This window comes from Pieris napi, chromosome 16, assembly GCF_905475465.1.
Source record: "Pieris napi chromosome 16, ilPieNapi1.2, whole genome shotgun sequence".
Classification (NCBI taxonomy): Eukaryota; Metazoa; Arthropoda; class Insecta; order Lepidoptera; family Pieridae; genus Pieris; species Pieris napi.
In genome coordinates, this window is record NC_062249.1 from 6,377,724 (window position 1) to 6,400,314 (window position 22,591).

The 22,591-nt window shown below is 34.6% G+C and overlaps 2 protein-coding genes and 1 long non-coding RNA gene across 5 annotated transcripts in view; 2 read left to right on the plus strand and 1 right to left on the minus strand.

The window, feature by feature from the left end:
* Positions 1-22,591, plus strand: part of LOC125057032 — a 162,340-nt gene that overhangs the window by 98,491 nt on the left and 41,258 nt on the right. The gene's annotated exons all lie outside the window — the stretch shown is intronic.
* On the minus strand, positions 11,892-12,337 carry LOC125057034. Its single transcript, XR_007118156.1, has 2 exons — positions 12,175-12,337; positions 11,892-12,096 (listed from the first exon to the last, which is right to left on the minus strand). It is a non-coding gene; the product is annotated as an uncharacterized LOC125057034 (long non-coding RNA).
* LOC125057033 (tubulin beta chain) lies at positions 20,323-21,948 on the plus strand. The gene is made up of 2 exons (XM_047660455.1): positions 20,323-20,479; positions 20,600-21,948. The coding sequence occupies exons 1-2, from the start codon at positions 20,423-20,425 to the stop codon at positions 21,884-21,886; spliced, it is 1,344 nt and encodes a 447-aa protein (XP_047516411.1). The 5' UTR covers positions 20,323-20,422; the 3' UTR covers positions 21,887-21,948.

Here is a 22,591-nt window from a genome sequence, read left to right on the forward strand (position 1 = left end):
TCCTATCCTATCCTATCCTATCCTATCCTATCCTATCCTATCCTATCCTATCCTATCCTATCCTATCCTATCCTATCCTATCCTATCCTATCCTATCCTATCCTATCCTATCATATCCTATCCTATCCTATCCTATCCTATCCTATCCTATCCTATCCTATCCTATCCTATCCTATCCTATCCTATCCTATCCTATCCTATCCTATCCTATCCTATCCTATCCTATCCTATCCTATCCTATTCTATTCTATTCTATTCTATTCTATTCTATTCTATTCTATTCTATTCTATTCTATTCTATTCTATTCTATTCTATTCTATTCTATTCTATTCTCTTCTAATCTATTCTATTCTATTCTCTTCTATCCTATCCTATTCTATCCTATCCTATCCTATCTTATCATATCATATCCTATCCTATCCTATCCTATCCATATATATATATATATATATAGACAGCTAAAAATAGAAGACATTGGGTGCACCCAATTTTGAGGTAAAGATTATATTTTGGAATATTTCACGTTTTATTTTACGTTTGGTTTTTTATTTTAAGTTATATTTAACCTTCATAATTTATATTTAGTACAGCCATTATTACGAAAAATGTGTATGCGCGATGCGAGCGGCAGCGACGCGCGGGCGGCACAGGAGGTGCGGCGCGGTCGTGGACAGCCCGACATACGACAAATGTGAACAGCGCCATTTGCGATCAAATGCGAGCGTTGATTCGACACGTTTATTTTCCGAACGGGAGGTCTGACGAAACACATGATCGGATCCGACACCAAATCGTTGTCGGACAAGTGTGAATAGCTTCATATAAAATGTTCTGCCGCTACGACACACGACAAAAAATCGTGCCGACATAGTGGGAACGAGCTCTTATGGTCGGCCGCCAACACACTCGCGAGGCAGTGCAAGTGTCCATGGGTGGTGATATCATTTAACATCAGGCCTTCTTGATCCTTAATCTATATTAAAATGACCTATATTATATATAGATTTCTAAAATGTGTAAAATACTGTCGTAAAACAAAAAAACATCGTAACTATTGTAATTTGCCCATTCGGACAAAGGCATCCTGATTAGTTTATCTTTCTTTAGATTTTGTAATTTTATAACTCTTACCTTATAATATTTTTATATTTTCTGCAGGAAAATAAGTACATTACAGAGACTTGAATTCACTGGACGTTTCAGCAAGTAGGGACGGTTCGTTTGATCTCGTTACCGGCAATTTTATTGAACCATTCACGAATGTGACGTATCTCGCTGAATTGGACCTGGGTCTATTTTTGTATGACTGTATACAGCCTGACTTCAGTTCTGAACAATTGTTTCTATTAAAACACATTGGAATAAGGGCACATATTTATTTATTTATTTATAAGTTCTAAAACAACGTGTATGCATAAAATTATACAAGAAATATGAAATCACAAATTTTACACATATACACACCAATTATATTAGAACATAAGCAATCTAGCAAAAAAAAATTAAACAAGCAACCACAAAAAAAAATAACAACATAATATTCATACCGTATGTAATCTATTTGCGATAGACAACATTTATTACTAACGAAACACGCGTACAGAAATACACAAAATAACAATAATTAAAAAAAATAATAAAAATAACATTTTTTTATTATTTTAAAGAACAAGGTACGTTTTAAGTGAGCGTGTGTGTTGTGATTGTAACTGGCTCAGCATTATGCTGACTATTCAATAGAAGAATACAGCAGACTATTCCACAGTCATCCCACAGGTCATTCTGCCAGAGACCACAACAGCTAGTTTGCGCCTCAGTCGCAAAAAAAGAAAAATAATGTAATAATAATAATACTTAGTAGAAAAATTTGCAGTGTAAGTAAAGAAGAAAAATTCCATTGGTGCACAGCCAGGTGATTCGAACGCACAAATCTTTGGATTCAGGGTCGCTTAAGCTACTAGGCCAACTCTGCTATATGTAAGGATCTACTGGTTTGATTTGAAATTGTTTTCATCTTAGACAGTCCGTTTATAGGGAAAGGTAACATCACACGAAAGCCGATATTATGCATACTACTACTATTAATAGAAAAAAAAAATAACAATCAAAATATAACAAAGCATCTATTTAGACATAATATTCCAAGTATTTAATTAGTGATGATTTTTCATATTTAAAATTATAACAAAAGAAAAATGATAATGGGTCGTCAAAGTCAGTCCTGTCATTAAACCCTGAGAAAAGAAATCTTCGGATATCCCTTAGGGCTCGTTGAAGTTAGAAAGGGTGAGTTAAATTTTTGGAAAGCTCTTTAAATACTCCTTTAGGTACGTGACTAGAGATAAGCTTTGTTAGAACGGCTTAAGAATACAAAATCGAGTATAATTATTTAGGAATTTATGTACAGACAAAAATTTATCTTTAAAGTCAAGTTAAGCGTAGAGAAAGAATAAGTTTTCGTAGTGTTAGCGGCGTAGATTATAATGCAATAAATTTAAAATCACTTAAAAATAAACCCTCTTATGAATATAAAACCTAAGTCTATCTAAAGTACACTTGCGTCTCCGTCTGTCAAATTATGTTTATGCTGTTATGAAAAGAGTCAGAGTGCTTTAGTCAAATGGTGCAATTAGACATCAGTCTAATATATCAATATGTTTAATGATTAAGGGGTATTTCTTCCTTGTTGTTTCGAGAAAAAACTTTTAGAGATCTATAGAGTCTACTTTGATAAAAAGCTAGATTTATGGTTCTAAATATTATATAAAAGAACTTATATATAGGCTAAAACTTTTGTATACATGCCATTATCTAATAACGTCATTAAGCTACCCATTGACAAAGTTAAATTCCCCACATGAAATACAAAACAAGTATTTCTCTGATTAGCTACGAGAAAGTTCAAGAGCCAAGATAAATGATGTTCAGTATCGGTATCGCTGAATGAATCTTCGAGTTTCTCGATACTCGTAAATCTAAAACTTGTTCCAATCGCACTGAAACGTAACACAAGTTTACAGGTAACTTACGCTCTTACAATTTTATATCTCTCTGGTACTTGATTTTTGTTTCCTTTATATATAATCTGCCTTCGACTTATAATGTCTAATGCTCATGAGCGGTCACATCGTTTAAATCCTATACAATGTAGTCTTACTTTGATTTGTCCCAGCTATAGATAGATATATCTATTTACATATAAATAGTTAGCGACGATATTTAATGTTCAAAACTAAAAAAAACCTTTTTAGTTCTGGGCCACAGATATATTTCTGTGGTCATAGATGAGACAGACAATGATAAGTACAAAGTAATGTAATTGCATTTATCATATTCTGACCTATGGCCACATTATCTGTTTCATGATCACTTCTCACTCTAATAGGCAAGTAGATGATCAACCTCATGTGATTGACATACGCCGTCGACTTTATGGGTCCAACGAATGTTAATTGGGCACATAGGCAAAAAGTCCATTAGTGTACAGCCAGGGATCGAACCTACAATCTCCAGGATGAGAGTCCTACGCTGACGTCACTAGGCCAACACTGCGCACATATTTGATGTTCATTTCTTCAAATTTCAGTAAAAATCTTCATTAGGCCTAATTTCTTCCTTTTAGTTTATCTGTAAATAATGAAGCATTTGAATTCCTATATTATATAACTGATTTTAAACTATAACATTAAGAAGTTGACATTTGTATTACTACTAAAGAAATAGTCAACAATTAAAACAGAATTCAAACTAAATAGAACCATACAACAAAATAAATACGCGTAAATATTATCCTAAAATTGTTGAAAAGCAAAGCGAATTTCGTATTCGAAAAGAATTCTTTCTAGACGATTTCAAAAATCCACTTTCAAACGCGAAACATAAATCTTCTAAGTCCGCTAATAGGGGTGCTCGCTTATCCATACAAATCCAGAATTTATGCGGGGTCGGGGTGGAAGAGGGGTAAGTCTCACACAGATTTGTCTTCAGCAAATAAAGTAATGCACACACTTCATATGAACTCGCTTAGTATTTGTTACAATTCGTGCTTCTCCTAAGATTTTGTGTGACAGAGATTTCATAACGCGATTAAAATTTTAATAAAATATTGCAAAATTTTACTATTACTCAACAAATCAGGCTACGCGCCAGTTACTTATTCAAAAATGGCAGTTTGTTATTTATGTTTGAAACTAAACAGCAGACAGTAGATAACATATAACAGATGACATAATGTAATTTATGAAAGTAACAAGACATCCGTATTCTTGAACGTCAATCTAACAAATAATATAATTTCAATAGCTGTCAATCCATTTTCTATTTGAAGTTTGACAGCGCTCAAGATGAAATATTGCCTTGAAATACGAAAGAAATAAAAGGACTAAACTATAAAGACGTGATTATGGCTGACGCACAAGCCGTGCAGGCCAAGATGTGAAAAAAAACATGTATTGAAAGATGACAGCTGGCAATTCATCTGTCAGCTGTCATCTATCATCTGATGTGGTGGAGGATAGTTGCCACTTGATACATTGAAATGTTTTTTTCAAATAAATCGAAACGATAACGATATAACTTAATACAGTAATGGCCCAAACTTTATTACGCATATCATTATGTATTTTATAAATATACATACTACTGTGGGAACGGTAACGCATGCAAACATTATTTGTCACAGTTGACTTACATATTTATAGTTATAAAATAGTGCAAAAATTTTGGAGGTTAGATGTTATAAGAGGTTATGTAGACTAAAATCAAGAAAACTGAAAGTTAGTAAATTGATTGAAACTTTCATTATCATACATTGTAGCTTTAGAAACGGTACCAATAAAACTGGTGCCGCCTAATTCACTGCACGTGCAATCACAACTCATATTTTAACTTTAGACTTAAATAACCTGCAGAAATACATTAGTATATAACATCACCAAGATTACCATTTTTACAAACATAACTATTATGAAATAAATATTGAGAGTCGACGAGCACTGTTTTAATAATATTAACCCTGATAAGAACAATATTTTAACTATTAATCCTACTTTAACCTGGGTTTAGGTTTAACTAATTCATTCTGATATATGAACCATAGTTCATTGACAAGTTAATGAATCGATAACATAAAACTTTATTTACACCAATCCAAAAAGGTTTTATCTCGGCTAAATTTTGTGACATAACTCAAATATCAGATCACTGTAAATTGTATCCACTGTGATGACGTCAGTGACCTAAATCGAAACACGGTCACAATCGTGTATGCGCGATCGGTTTCGGCCTGTACTTCATAATTGTATTTTTGTATCAAGATTACCAACGATTCTGTTTAAAAATTAAATTATTATGTTACATTATGACGATAAAACATTAAATAAGTATAAAATAAATTAATGGCGCTACAACCTTTTTGAGATCTGAGCCTCAGATTTCCGTATATGTTTCATGATCATTTGTCAATCTATTAAGCAAGTAGGTTATCAGCCTCCTGTGCCTGACACACACCGGCTTTTTGAGTCTAAGGTAAGCCTGTTTCCTCGCGATGTTTTCCTTCACCGTTCGAGCGAATGTTAAATGCGCACATAAAAATAAAGTCCATTGGTGGTTTCGTTCGCGGAAACGGGAAACCCAAATATTTATATTAAATAAAGATACTTATAGTCTATGTATTGTAAGCTTCTGAAATATCAAAGTAATTACATTACAAATTACAAAAGTATGTTATAGTCTATGGTATACGCCATAATATAAAATTAAAACTTCATTCATAAATCCGAATTTATAATTTACATTACGCAACGTTTCTTGTGTTTTTCAGTTATATGAGCTTAATTCAGAGTCGAGTCTTAGTGCTAATCATAACATATGTCAAATCAAATACGCTTTTGACATATCTGAGTCACGAATCATATCTAACCGTAATGGTAAGCTGTCAAATACAATCAGAGATTCAAAGATGTATAAATCAGGGTACACAAAAAGATGCGCTTTTCTGTATTGAAAAAACTGTTTTTGCAGTAAACTAATCGTGCTTTTGGACTTGTTCCAGGAGGTTGATGTCCCATACATTACATAAACTGGGAACGGGCCAATCCCGATGACCATATCCATTTTATTGATCATACAAGACATATCTCATTTCCCTGATGTGAACATTTCTGTTATTGATATTTAAGAGAATTAATCGATCTGGATTCCGTGGATATTTATGACTGAGAATAACTCCAGAACATTGTAACGTGAAATGAGAGCCTTGGAGGCTTTATTAAAAACATTATTAATAATAGGCGTAATCCTCAATAATACCAAATATATCTCAGGACTGTATATAACCCGTACCTGGATTTGTAGGGAATTCTGGGAAAACAATACTTAATATGGGACATGACGCTAACGCTGACAGGGTCACTTAGTTAAGTGCTTACCGCCGCCCATGGACACTAACCCCAGGATGCCTGCAAGTGCGTTGGTGGCCTTTAAGCAATTGTACTTACGTTATGGTTTCCGAACAAACACATACATGATGTGTTGGCAACTGATTAAAAAAGTGGCGGAGGGCTGCAAGAAAAGACTTAAAAAGCGCTCATGGACCGAAGACGTCTAGATCGAACGGGTTGAATTTCGCATTGTATTTATGAAATGAAATATTTATGAAACTACATACAACTGAGAACCTGATTTTTATCGAATAGATAGCCAAAGCTCTGTGTTTATTAGATTAAAGAACACAGGAAATACAAAAAGAGCCATTGTTTCGAAAACAATAACAATGTTTCATACAAAAAAAACATATTAAAGAAAATTGTAATTGTTAGATTAATACCCTGTTCGATTTTTCCTGCCTATACAATTCTAAAAATTCTATATAATACATTACAAATAAAAATAGCCTGTATTAGTACTACATAATCAGAATTACATTAAGTCCATGTCATTATGTTTAATAGTACACGACCTTCGACGGAGTGAAGGCCTCCTCCAAATTGACCTTGTCTCTCATCCTCGCCACCAATATACAAACCTTCTTCGCTATCTCTTTTATTCCATCTCTGTACATGCATACTTCTAATATGTACATGCAATTTCGTATTTTCTACTATCTCTGTAGTAGATCGTATTGTTATTCTTATGGCGCTTCTAAACGGGCCATGTTTTGCTGCAATTGATGGCTGCAACACTGTGGCCCGGCAACATTGCAAACAATAGCAGCCACACTATGCAATATTGCAGTAATGTCCCGGCCATATAGCCAAACATGTTTTGTATAGCCATATATGGCCGATGTTGCCCCGATGGGTTGCCGGACGATCGCTAGGCTATCGAATTCAACTGCAATATTACACAGCCAGTTCTATTGTTGTTTCAGTCACTCTCTTTGCTATGGCACAGTGTACCCTTTTCTACGCGACATGAAGTTTGCTATGAGTGAAGTGTGCCTGTTGCTATATTCTGTGTTTTGCGATCAGCTGCATTTTGACGTTCAAAATTATTAAATTATTTTTTTAGGTTACTACATAAAAATGACTGCTTTTGACATACTAGTAGAGATCTTAAATACTAGTAGAGATTTATTATAAAGGCTTATTTCTAGACTCAAATTGTCTACAGCTTCACGCCTTTTTAAGTAAGGTCGAATCCACAATCTCTTCTTTTTCTGTTTCTTTTTTAAAACAATATAAGCTGCTGCGACAAGTGTGATTTCGTCAGCCATTGTTGCCGGTTTGTGTAGCCCGTTTAGGAGTCTGCATCATGGGCCATACTATTGCAGACATATTGCAACACATTGCCCAGCTATAGATTGTTCGGCCATCAGCTGCATTAAAATATTTTTGTAATGGCCGGGCAATTAGTTGCCAACAGTGCAGCCATCAATTGCAGCAAAACATGGCCCGTTTAGAAGCGCCATTACAACTAAAATATTCATTTCTACAACGCATCTAAATTCTAAATTTAAATATCTACACGCATGCAATGTACGGCCTCTACAATTATCCTTGCTACGCGCAGGACTCTCGTGGTTTGAACAACCCTCCGCGGGAATTACTGCATTAGACGCCTGCAGCTACGTGCTGAAGTGCCACACTACTGTTTGTTTAAACTAGATTGTATGAACTATACATTTGTGGAATTTAGCTTTGGGGTTTTTATATGGTTTTGATAAATATAGCAAACAAATTTTACAGATATGTGGTATTAATAAAAGTGTATCATGCTTCGTGTTTATTGTTTTATTTATATAATATTGAAAATCGTTAGTACATTAATATAATTTAATATATTTGAGCTAGTTATAAGTTCATTCAAATATTAGCACAACGTCTGCTTAGTGGTTTAAATGCTAATTGCTCCGTTTTGCGTTTCTATTATTTGAGAAATTCATTATATTTTGAATTTTGCAAGGTTGCGGGTTTTTTAGAGTAAAAGCGTATAAAATTATTTAATTGTGGTTTAGGATTATTTTTATATTTCAAAGTGTATTTTGAATAGTTTTTTGAACTTGAATTATTAGTAGAAACTATTAATGTTATTAATAAAATTAATAAATGTTGAAACGATAGCAATTAATCTACGTATAATTAAAATTAATTAATTACTTTAACACGCTTTTGTTGGAATAGCTATTCTATTACGATATGGCATTAAACCACAAAACCTATAGGTGCTTGTTATTTCAATTTGAAATGAGAAAATTCAAGATATAAATAAAAGTTGGAAATACGATAACTTACAAGATCACAGGTGTGTCGTTTCTAGAGATGTCGCGATTTGAAAGGAAATTTTAAACTTTAAAATCGAAGGACGAATATTTTCTCTTAAAAGTACGAATCTCATATTACTTTCTAGTATGTTTGAATATATGGCCATTTAAATTTATTTTTTTGTAAATTTTTCAAAACTAACAAATTTTCTTAATGATACTGTTTTTTTTACCAATGGCACTACAATCTGTTAGGCCTAGGCCTCAGATTTCTGTATTAATTCCGTGATCATTTCTAAAAGAACCAACCTTCTTTGCCTGACACATGCAGTCAACTTTTTGGGTCTAACGCTCTCCCGATTTCCTCACGATGTTTTCTTCACCCTACGAGCAAGTGTAAAATGCGCACATAGACAGTAGTACACTGGTACACAGCCATGGATCGAACCTACGACCCCAGGTATGAGAGTCGCCCGTTGATACCACTAGGCCAACGCTTCTGTTTTTATTACTGCTAATTTTACCTTATATATTTTACAGCTATAGTTTACTATACAAAGAAAAATAAACATTTGATACAATTATTTAAATAGAAATTGGGGTAAATCTTTATGTTATTGTAACCAATAACATTGATTTTAAGTTGGCTATTTTGACAGAAAGCTACCTCGATTCTAATGTACATAAAAGTGTATATTCTCCTATTTAATCCTCTTCATGTAGACCTCATGTTAACTTTTATTACAGTGCAGACTCTTTAAACCCTTTTCATTAAAAGTCAATATTTTTGGCCAGGCTATGACCTATTTGATTTATGACGTCCGCTGATAAACATCTAAGTTGAACACTCGCTTGATGGCCCCAAATTGTTCATGTTTAATTATGTATTTCATGTTTTTCCAATCACATAACCTCGATTATTTATGGAACTTTGATTAGCATTGTTCTTATAAAAGGAATATTAATTTAATGAACATTATCTTGACAATTCACTAAGGTACATGAAATTAGAAACATTTAACTATAGACCGAGTATACTTAATCATGCTTTGATTTAAATTTCGCTCCAAATACTTTATCATAATTTCACATTAAAATTCCCTTTACGGAATGAAATACGTTTAATCATTTGCAACTATTTATTTCAAATTTGAATTTATCGAATTAACCAAATGATTTACTGTTTATTTTAATTTAAGTTTATTATTATGGCGTAAGTCTTAATCTGATAAAGTATTTTTTATTAATTTAATCATTTATATTGCTAGTTTACACTGTACACTCACCAAATATGTAATTTGTCATATAAAAACGACAAAGCTAATGACATACACAATTGGCATCCACCTTATGAATATAATTCATGCGCCCATTACCCTGATTATAATCGCTTAATCAAATCGCATCGTGTGCAAACACCCTAACGTCTTAGGCACGTCACGAAATCGTGCGTGACTTGACCTTTTTTGTTTTTGAGGACTTGAGAAAGTACACAGCCTTATTAAAGAGGTTCTAAGGGCTATTATCGGGTAACAAGAATAAACCGCAATGCAGAGCTATTAGAAAGTATGACTGAGTAAGAAACCAAAAATTAAATGATAATAATCGAGATTAATACACACGCGGTTCACAGTTCCGTATTGCCTCTGTTGCTAAATATAGAAAATAATAAATACTAGCTTCAGATATAAGCAAGCAATATGGCGAATGCTTATTACAGATTGAGCATTCTGATAAACGAGCTAGGTCTGGATATCCATAGTTGCTGCTAACACTTTGAAATCAATTATCCTTCCTAGTTTTTATAATTGATGAATCGATGTATATATTTTTCTGTCTTCTTGTATTTTATGTACCAATGTATCGGTGTACCGTTACATTGGTACATAAAATGTGCGTTGGCAAGATTTTGTAAATAAAATAAATTAATTAATCCCAACATTTGTTCATTTGCTGCCAGAGTCGTTACCAAACAGTTATAAAAAGGGATTCAAATTAAAAAATAATTAAATTAGTGGCACGTAATGATGCAACTTCGGTGATCCTTGCAAACAGTTTGAAGCCGCAAATCAGTGATTTTCTTGTTATTTTCTGAAATAAATAATATAACAAAGATTACATTCGTGTCCTAGAATACACTACGGTTCTTGTGGCCTAATGGTCTTGAAAGCTGACAAGACACCGGGTTCGATTCCTGGTCAGAGAACTAGTTTAATTAAATAAGAAAATAGAGGTTTCTCACAGTGTACAATCTAAATCGTGTAGTAAGGTTAATTTTGCGAAAAATCGCATCTTTTATACACAAAGCAACTCATTACGGTAAATAAGGTATATTAATATTTATATATAAATAGAATGGAATCGCAAAATATGTTGCTAAGCGCAAAATTCGTAGACGGCTGGACCACTTAGAGTAATTTTCTTTTATTTATTCCTTGAACATTTTGGATGGTTTTCATGAATGTTAAAATATATAAAAGTTGAAAGTTTTCGTTTTATTTAGTAAGTAGTCCTTCCTAAGTAGGAAGCAAAGCGACAAGTCTCTATGGCCAGCATAGCAAAACGTTCCATATGTTTGTATGTTGCTACTAAAAAGGCAGGCTAAGTAAAAAACACCTCAAGGCAAAGACCCTCTAATACGTCACTAAATAAAAAGTGCAAATCTGATAATATTTTTAGTATCTTAGGTTGTCTTTCATGTTTAAGCGGCTTAACTATTATCCGTATCTTTGGTATAGGTGAAAGCAAATGTGATAAGCAATAAGACTATTCTTTAAATTCATATATATAGAGCTGGTAGATACAGAATGCTACTTCAATGCTAAAAACACAGAACAAACTAAAAAAGCTGTATAAAAATCATTGTAGAGTCGAGAGTAAAATTTTATACAACCGAATCTATTTCTATGCATTTTAATGCTTTTGTCATTTGTATGTAAAATGATTTTAATAGGTTTTATTGTACATTCGACTACCCGATTTATATGAATTTTTAGCTCTTTATATTAAACAACATTTTTTTTTAAATTATTACTGCATATAATAATCTTATTACTTTAAAATGAATATGACTATAAATAAGCATCGTAAATCAATGTAAGTAATTCTAAAGTAAGTAAGTAGTAAGTAAGTAAGAAAGTCTATTCTATTTATTAGACCGAAGATTTAAGTTTAAATTTTCAATTATTGGGTAACAGTTTTGAATACCATCGCACTTTTTTGACGATACTAATTATTTAGGAGTCTCGGAGGACCTTCATTGGAACACCTCCAAGTGAGTTTTGCTCCGGAAAATGTGATCACTTCCTCACTATTCGAGTCACGATTCACAACGGACCCATCGTCCTCAAAATCATTTTCACGAGTAAAACTTGTAGACGCCATCACTATAAATCTGAAAATGATCGCGAGAAATCAGTGTTGATTATGTATGTAAAGCCAAGTTTCAAAAAATGCAAATAAAATAACGCACTTTCACGTGAAAATAAAAAAGAAACGGATTTATAAAGTAAACTTTGCACTGTAAAACTAATTACCGCTAGTCTAGCATAAACCACATTCAAAATGGCTGATTAAGTTTATAAAATTAATAGGGATGTGAAAAATAATCGATTTTTTTTAAAGTGAAAATCGATTTTTGTATTCGATTTTAATATTAAAAATAATTGAAAATTCGGCGACCAAATATTCATATACTAACTCTAACCTAACCAATCTAAATAATATTTGTTTTTGTGGACAGCTCCGATCTAAATAGTAATTGTTTATTCAAGCCTCGGCTTCTCGGCGTCCTGGTCGCCTTCGGCGACCAAATATTCATATACTAACTCTAACCTAACCAATCTAAATAATATTTGTTTTTGTGGACAGCTCCGGCGCTACGGGAAATGCAGCCCCTCCACCCTTGCGTACCAAAGCACAGGCATTTTATTCAAGCCTCCGCAACCTCGGCTTTTTGGTCGCCTTCGGCGACCAGCCTCAGCCGCTACAGCTTTCATAATGCCTGTGCTTTGTTACAGCGGGTGGGGGCTGCTCTTCCTCCGCGCCTCCGATTATTTATATACACTCTAGGGGTAAGACAGACAAGACCACGTGGATAGTGGGGTGCTCTGATTCGGTTTTGGGTACTTTTTGGATATTAAAGTAAACACTTTATTCTAGTAAAAATTAAATAATATAGAAAGTTGCAAACAATGAAATACAAGTACTAATTAGAAAATACAGACGAGTAGGTATCGATCATTTCAAAAAAATTCGGAACCCTATAATCTATCAACACGAAATTAGGTTAATTTCAATGTTGATTATTCTATAACTTTAAATTTCAAAAATGAGGAAATAATCGATAAATAAATAAAACGATTATTAACAATCGATAAATTAAAAACACGATTTTTTTAAGTGAACGTCACATCACTTATAACCAATAGAAAAGTAGAAAATGGCGGATTGTTTACAAATTTTAATACATTACACAAAACTTTAAATTTTTTATAAAAATATTAAGACGCGTTTCCGGAGCAAAACTCACTTGGAGGTGTTCCAATGAAGGTCCCCCGGACACTCCTAGATAATTAGTATCGTCAAAAACGTGAGGTGGTATTTAACACCCAACCCAATTATTGCTTTGAATATAATTCTTATATTATATATGTATGCTTATAATATTTCTATGTTAACATATTATAAATGTCTAACAAACAATTGTTTTATTAATTCACACGCAAATAAAATAAAATTGAAATCTGTTAATAAACAAAAGTACCACAAAATTTCATCAACCATAATCCAAATCAAATACTTGTTTAAATGGTGGGATTAAAAATTAATTATAAAATCATAATACAATGGATTTTCATCTGCGAGACCAGATATTAATGAATTGGATGCTTTATGTTTATACTGATAAATATTTTAACACGGTTTTTTGGGTAGCGATTCTATTTACTGAACGAAAACTTTATATACACACGAACTTTATTTTGCTATCATTAAATAGTTCTATACTAGGATAATGTCGGTTTTTGACAGCTTGAACTGTCAAATTTTCTATACAATTATAGACTATACAAGTCGTAAAATGTAACGTGTTGTTCGTACTAAAGGTACATAAAATCAAATAACGACCTGTAACAAGTTTTTGTTTATTCAACGTACGTACGAGTACGTTCTTTAGCAGGTACGTTCTTTAGGTTCAAATGCGTATTTAGATTAAGAATTGTTACTTGGGGACACACGTTTTGACATGGAAAACTTTTTGGCTCAGCAAATCGCAATAGCGATAGCGACTGCAAACCCATTTTTTTTACATAAAACCTCGCTATTGGCCTGAAGGGACGGAATAGGCTTTTTCCTGCGATTAGCACAAGAGCGTCTCCTACGAAACCCTTACTTACCCTAATCTGATTTTGCTTTGTCGTTCCCGTTGGCATTAGCTTCCGTGATTGGATCACCCGGATCCGTTAAGCGGTCGGCGTCTTCTACGAGTAGGCTTAACCCTACCCGAAAACTATTAATAATTGATGCTTAATACCAACGGGTTGGGTTGGTGTTTAGCCTTGTCGACGTGGAGTGTGGACGCCAACTTGGAAACTCCAGGTCGTGGAGAACCTGTAGTCGGTGGATATGGGAACGGGCACAATGCGCGAAGACATGAGGTCAAAGTTTCGACAGACTTTGAGGCCTCGTCTAACTTCTGGCATTCGGTATGGATTTGCACATCTTAGGTATTAGGAGGACCAAATTCAAATTCAGTCTTTTAGCCTGTTGATTCTCTCTGATTAGGGTTTAGCTTAGCAACTTCCAGTCCCTGTGCATGCTGTTGAGGTCACCAACCAATAAGAACGAGAACACCAGTGCCAACAGAGTCCTAATACCGCTCTCTAGGATGTCTTATGACTATTTGATATTGAGATTTTTACGGTCCTAGTATGATAGCTTCAGGTTGTGAACAAAGCCAGGGGGATACTTTTTACATTACACTGCCCTAGTGAAGGTTTTCAGGATAAAGTTATAGAGTTATATAAAGGCAAATATTATAATATTACATATTTGATACATATCTTAAAGTCAACACAATTTTACGGTAAACAGTAAAATGATTTCTCGAACTTTCGAGGTTTGTAAACACGTCGAATACACAATAGTTTGTTCGGTAAACATTGTATTTGAATGAAAAAGTTGATTATGTTCCTGAATTTAGCGAAGAAAGGGTTGGATTGTGTGCGACATGTTACTATATAACGGATACACATTTTGTCAATTTAAACAGCAACGCTTTAAATACTATATATATACTATAATATATAATATTAATACCTACTATAATATTTGTTTTTGATTTGGAAATAAATTACACTTCTAACAAAGCTTTTTTAACCGACTTCGGAAAAGGAGGTTATCTGTTTGTCTCGTTTGTGATATAGTTGGGACTATATCTTAGACTAGCACACGTGCTAAATTCAATTCGACATTTCTTCACAAACGTAGAGCAGTGTTGGCCTAGTGGATTCAGCTTGCGACTCTCATACCTGAGGTCATAGGTTCGAACCCCGGCTGTGCACCAATGAAAATTCTTTCTATGTGCGCATTTAACATTTGCTCGAACAAAAGAATAACATCGTGAGGAAACCGACATGTCTTAAACCCAAAAAGTCGACGGCGTGTTTCAGGCCCATCACCTACTTTCCTATTATATTTTAAAATGATTATGAAACAGATTCAGAAATCTGAGGCCAAGACCTATGAGGTTGTAGCGCCACTGATTTTTTAATATTTAAAAACCTCTTACAAACTAAAAATCATTTTGTGATATAACCGTGATAATTAACGCGGTCACGAAAAAAGAGGCACATTGACTACCACTCGTACGGTACAAGATGACATCATGAGGCATGCCCCAAAAATCGATGGAGTGTGTCAGGCACATAAGTCTAACATGCCTATTAAAGTATTACATAACATAGACAGAATCTGGAAGCCAAGGCCTGGAGGTTATACTCGTAGTGCCACTGGTTGAATTTAATATTCCAACTAAGTGAACGGTCTATACTAGTATACGGTATCCGTATATAATATTAGTTATTCAATATTAATTTAAATACAACTCGCTGACCACGATTGCTGTAACGCAATGGCTACGTCGAATTATGTTAATATATTCAGTTTATTGCAATTATAGAAGTTGTATTTAAACATAATTCATATTCAATGTGTAATTTTTCTGGAGAAAATTTTGTTTTTTATAGAGGCTAACGCAAACTCTACAAACTGGCAGGAGGCTCACCTAATGTTAAGTGAACCCACCGCCCATGGACAGGCTCGCGAGTGCCTTGTCGGGCTTTACAAAATTGGGCATTTTTACTGCCCTTAATAACGCTCAGTCGCAGAATACGAAATTCCGCCCGTATTACATCGACGATGATGAATCTTAAGTAGTAAATTATTTAGTTAATTAAAGGTTTAAAATATTATATTATTTTCCAGTTCTTCTAGCTACGCAATTTGGGAACTGGTAGTAAATGTATATCTAAATCTTCCTTTTGTTTAAAACTGCCCCCGCGAACTTCGATTCGCCTTATTATGATAGTTTTACTTAGCCTACCTCTGTAGTATCTATATATACCAACATATGCTACATTCTACTATTTTTTAATTAGTCGAGCTTGACGCGGGGTTGTGGGGCTAGGTCTACACTCAAAACCCTCTGCTATTCAAAGGGATAGCGAGACCCCACCCACTAAAAACACCTCAACCCACCACGCGCCCTTAAGATGGGGTTCACCAGGCATTCTACCCAAGGGACCCGGGCTTATATCCGTCATATAGAGCTCAATCACGACCTGCGGTTCCGGGCCACTCGAGACCGAGACCCCAGCCTTGAACCACCTGCCTGTCTACCGTCAACCCCAGATCTCTCCCTCAATCACTCAGCAGCCTCCTTCTGCAGCAATGGTACATTTCACTATGCTACCCCATAAAGCCTGTTCGCTTCTCCGGAATAAAAATTATCCAGTTTTTCTCTCCATAAAAACCTTCCTCAGAGTTCCAGGAATAAATAATAGCAACGCTTAGCAACATATTTTGCGATTAATTTTCATTCATATAAGATTAACATTCATAAGTGATCACCAATATGATTAAATAAATTTAAATTAATAATTAAACCAATACACATTTGTAAATAAAGAAATAATTTAACTAATAGACTAGGATATCCATTCAAAAGCTCTTTTATTAAATTATTCGGAGCATTTTAAAATTAGTTACTTCTAAAGTTAATCCTTTCCTGGGAAATGTTTTTTAATCTTATTTGGTCATTAATGTTAGTGCCTTGCGGAGTCCATGAACACGTGCAACAAACACTGGTTTTTGGCAGCACTCCGATCCATTAGATTAATTAATCGGATAACGTTGGTCGATTCCGCATATATTCGAATATATGAGACATGATCAATTGTATTTACGTTCATTTTAAACCTGGCAGAAGTGCCTGTATCGTTTAACCGTGGCAAAACAACTGAACCGCCCATGGACATCAGACATGCCAGAGGGCTCGCGAGAACTCGCCATTGATATTAAAGCCTCGGTCGCGCCATTCGAGGCGTTTTTTTTTAATAGAACAGGGGGCAAACGGGCAGAAGACTCATCTGATGTTGGGAGAGAGAGCTCGCGAGTGCGTTGCTGGCCTTTTAAGAATTGGTTTGAAGACAGTTTGGTGATATAAGATTCTAATACCTCGCTGAAGCGGAATATCTTTAGTGCATTTCTCTTGAAGTCTGAATGAATACTTATTTATATGTTACATATCATAGTATTGGCTGCTATAAAAGTTATATTTGTTACATATACCTAGGTGGCTTTATCAGTAATGTTGTGTAGTGGCTTGAGGGCGCCTCTCAACCCTAAGGTCATGCGTTTAAATCCCTGCTGTGCAATAGATTTTTCTATGTATGTTTAAGACAAATATTGTGAAAAAACCTAGCAGTTATTGGATGAGTAAGCCATTTGTTTATATTAATAAGACATGGTAGAGCAATGTTGGCCTAATGGTTTCAACGTGTGACTCTCAACCCTGGTGGTGGGTGGTCGTAGGTTCGATCCCTGGCTCGTTCGTACAGTGGAGTAAAACATCGTAAGGAAACCGGCATGCCCTAGACCCAAAAAGTTGACAGTGTGTGTCAGGTACAGAAGATTGATCACCTACTCGCCTATTAGAAATGATCACGGAACAGATACAACAATTGGAGGCCCAGACCTAAAAGGTTGTAGTGCCTTTGGTATTATTATTAGAAATATAGTGAACATTTAAATTAATAACGCGTTACTTCAATAAACTATGAAAAATGTTTTCAGATTCCACTCATAGCTTGGAAACTAGGAATAATTTACAAGTCAAAGCCTTATATAAAATGCATTTTATGAAACTGAATGAAATGTTTGTTTTAAAGAAATAAAATTGTAGGAAAATGAATTTTTGACCAACGTATTATGTTGAATTAGAAGGGCAAAGGGCTCACTAAGCGAGATAAACGTATGATGTTATTATAAGTTAGAAAGGGACAGAGATCATTTACACATCAGATGCTTTTGCGAGATCCTTTGACTTGAAACTTGTCCATTCAGCTAATTGATGAATTATACAGAGTTGTTAATTATATTAAACCTCTTAAATACTATTACTCTAACACATTATATAAAATGAGGAATTATTTTAGGTTATATTTTACTATACGATGCCTTTTAAAGATTAATAATTTATATCTAAAAATGTATGTAAACACGAAACATGCGAAAGTTTTAATTGTTTATTTGGCGGTGACAACAGCTCTATAAAATTTCGGATCTTTGATCTTTTTGCTCTTATCCCTCGGACACTCATACAATATTCAGGAGCAGGTACATTACCTTTCAGGTAATTAGACACTTCACACATAGTGAACGGATTAATGGTTCACTAGGGATAGTTTAAATCGTAATAACTTTATTAAACTATAATCAACAAAATCAAGTTAATAAATAGCAATATAGTCCAGTGTAGTGCGATATAGTTAACATTTTGGTTCCTAGAAACACACAAAAGAGAGTACTACTTTACATTAATAACAATCTAGCATATACAATAATTCTGTCTTATAAATAATATTAAATTTACTTAATTTTCTAAAATACTAGTAAATAGCTTAAACTAAGGTAATGTTCATTAACAGTCTTAGTGTTCTATAATGTTACACTATGTTCGTGTAGGTATCCTAGATACCGCATTTACACTTATATCCACTACTCTAGGTTTATTAACTCAAAAGGTTGAGTTCTCTTTAGGCGTTTTCTTCCTGTTATATCAAGAAGTTGGATTGCTTCAGCATTCTACCATCATAGGTAACATAACAACTATCTATGTAGTTATTAATATTGACTAGAAGCGTTTTTCTTTATAATATTATTTAAATGACATAAACACCATCTGCTTTTTTAAATAAGAAACTCTTGTAACAACATTATTGTACACCACCAAATAAATTATTATTATAATGACGTTTATAAGGTGGCGTATTTAATATTGTGGGAAACGTCTTTAAACTAGCCAGTAATTACATATAAACCTTTTCAATTACTCTATTGATAAAGCGTTGTTTAATACATCTAAAAGTACTGTATATCAGTATATTTAACTTCATTATACATATAAAAATCAAGCATAGAACCATAGACGTATTTGATAATGTTAAAAAAAATATTTTAGTCACTTAAGAATCGTAAAATACTAATACAGACACAATTTTTATTCCAGCTGTAAGCTAAAAAGACATTTTAAATTTCTCTTTTTATAATAGTGTTTAGGTATATCAGATTCGCAATCAGCATTAACAAATCAGGCGTATTCGGTCGAGTAAATGTGAAATTCCTTCACCAAAATTCTGATTGGAGCCCGCCGTTTAACGCAAGAGTGCAAATGAACGGCTCAACTGATCGACAATTTATTTCGACGAGTTTGCACTTACGAATACAGCACTAACCCCCATTTTCGTAACTTTATTCAACGCAACGCAAAATAGCTTATTATTAGTAAATTGCTAATAGTGGCCCTCCTGCAAAAAATTGTCTGTTTTATTTCTTCACCTGAACGAAGAACTTTGGGTTTTTCGCCGTGTCTGTTAAATATTAAGACGCTGATTCGGGTTGGATATGATATATATCATGCAATAGTAGTAAAATAAGGTTTTGAGACAATGTAGAAATTATGAAAAGAATCAGTATCGCTACAACATTTCAAGGTCTGGACTTAACGTTTCTGTATCTGTTTCGTAACTATTTAATTTTCTTAAGCAGGTAGGTGATAGCTGATAACTCCTCTATGCCATATGACATAAGGCCAGCCTCACGAGTGTTAAAGGTGCACAGCCGGGGATCGAACCTACGGGATGAGATGTCAACACTTCTTCATAGAAATTGAGAAGCATTTAAATATTTATTTTTATTTAACCATACCAAATGAATAAATTTGAAGAATTCATGTGAAATTTATTTGATTTAGATTATTGAAAAAGTTTTTATATGCCAATGTTGGCTAGATTAACTTTTTCTCTATTTGAAATTATATGGAATGCGAGATGAAATCTTTGAATTTGGTGCATTTGTTTCGTCTGTCTAGTTGGTTGAGGACGTGAAGTTGGTCTATATTTTTTCAAGGAAAGATTATTTAAGTTGTAATATAAAATAAGATGAGGGAAATCGTACATATACAGGCTGGCCAGTGCGGTAATCAGATTGGAGCTAAGGTATGTATATTTTTAAAACGAAAAGACAATAGTTTTCATGCCCCTTATAAACTTTAAAAGCAACATAATTTCACCTACCTAATATAATACCGTGCAGTAACATAAATCGTTGGTTTCCAGTTCTGGGAGGTGATATCGGACGAGCATGGCATTGATCCAACTGGCACATACCACGGCGATTCCGACCTTCAGTTAGAGCGTATTAATGTGTACTACAACGAGGCAACCGGAGGCAAATATGTGCCCAGGGCTATCTTGGTCGATCTGGAACCTGGCACTATGGACTCCGTCCGCTCTGGACCATTTGGGCAAATTTTCCGGCCAGATAACTTCGTCTTCGGACAGTCTGGTGCAGGCAATAACTGGGCCAAGGGACACTATACAGAGGGCGCAGAATTGGTTGATTCGGTTTTAGATGTTGTAAGAAAAGAAGCGGAGGGCTGTGATTGCCTACAAGGCTTCCAGCTAACACATTCACTTGGTGGTGGGACCGGCGCTGGTTTAGGAACGCTACTCATTTCAAAGATTCGTGAAGAATATCCTGACCGTATCATGAATACTTTCAGTGTAGTACCGTCACCAAAAGTATCCGATACAGTAGTCGAACCTTACAACGCAACTCTATCTGTGCATCAGCTGGTAGAAAATACTGATGAGTCCTACTGTATTGACAATGAGGCGCTCTATGATATTTGTTTCAGAACTCTAAAACTAACGACCCCCACGTATGGTGACTTGAATCACCTTGTATCTGCAACAATGTCAGGTGTAACCACGTGTCTCAGATTTCCTGGTCAATTAAATGCTGATTTGAGGAAATTAGCTGTAAACATGGTACCTTTTCCTCGTCTCCACTTCTTTATTCCTGGGTTTGCTCCTCTAACATCCAGAGGCAGTCAACAGTATAGAGCTTTGACTGTTCCCGAATTGACACAGCAAATGTTTGACGCGAAGAACATGATGGCAGCTTGTGATCCACGGCATGGAAGGTATTTGACGGTTGCTGCTATATTCAGAGGACGTATGTCAATGAAAGAGGTGGATGAACAGATGATGAACATTCAAAATAAGAACTCTTCTTACTTCGTGGAATGGATTCCGAATAATGTTAAGACAGCCGTGTGTGACATTCCGCCTCGAGGTTTGAAAATGTCGGCAACGTTCATTGGAAATTCCACGGCTATCCAGGAGCTGTTTAAGCGTATTTCTGAGCAGTTTACTGCTATGTTCAGACGTAAAGCTTTTCTACATTGGTATACTGGTGAAGGTATGGATGAAATGGAGTTTACTGAAGCGGAGAGTAACATGAATGATCTAGTGTCTGAATATCAGCAATACCAAGACGCTACTGCTGAGGAAGAAGGCGAATTTGATGAAGAAGAGGAGGGTGGAGATGAAGGAGACTAGACTGTTCTAAGATTCTTTTATCGATTTATTTTATTAAAATATTTCAATATTTGCCTTTCAAATTTTTTTTATTACTATTTTTTACAATCTACTTATTTTAAGCAATGGGGCGGCTAAATTTTAATGACTCGTCGATTTGTGATTTCGTGTTTTCTTTTCATTACTTTGTGCCATCACAATTACAATGATTCTTAAATTACAATAGAACTAGAGAACAATCTACGGGAATTGTACGATTTTAATAGGTGCTTTAAAATACGTGCAGTGTTGGCCCAGTAGCCTCATCGTGCGGCTCTCATCCCTAAGGTCTTGGGTTCGATCCCCGGCTGTGCAAGAATTGAATTTCTATATACGCGTCTTAGGCTAAGCACGAACGGGTTTCTTTTGTCAACATGATTTTTTCCTGACTCATTATAAGGGCCGATTTACATTATCTTAGTGTTTAGGAGAGTGCTTTAGTACAACTTGAAAGGCAAGTTCTTTAGCGTAGCGTTTACTAAAGAAAGTAGCGTTTACATGTTTCAACTAAAGTACTATCCTAAAGCACTCTCCTAAACACTAAGATAATGTAAATCGGCCTTTAGTCTGTGGATACGTATGTAGATGCGCGCATGTTGCGACGTGACAACTGGATGACATTACAACATACACTATGTGTGTATGTTTTAAAATGGGCCTAAGTCATCATTTTAAAATATTGGATAT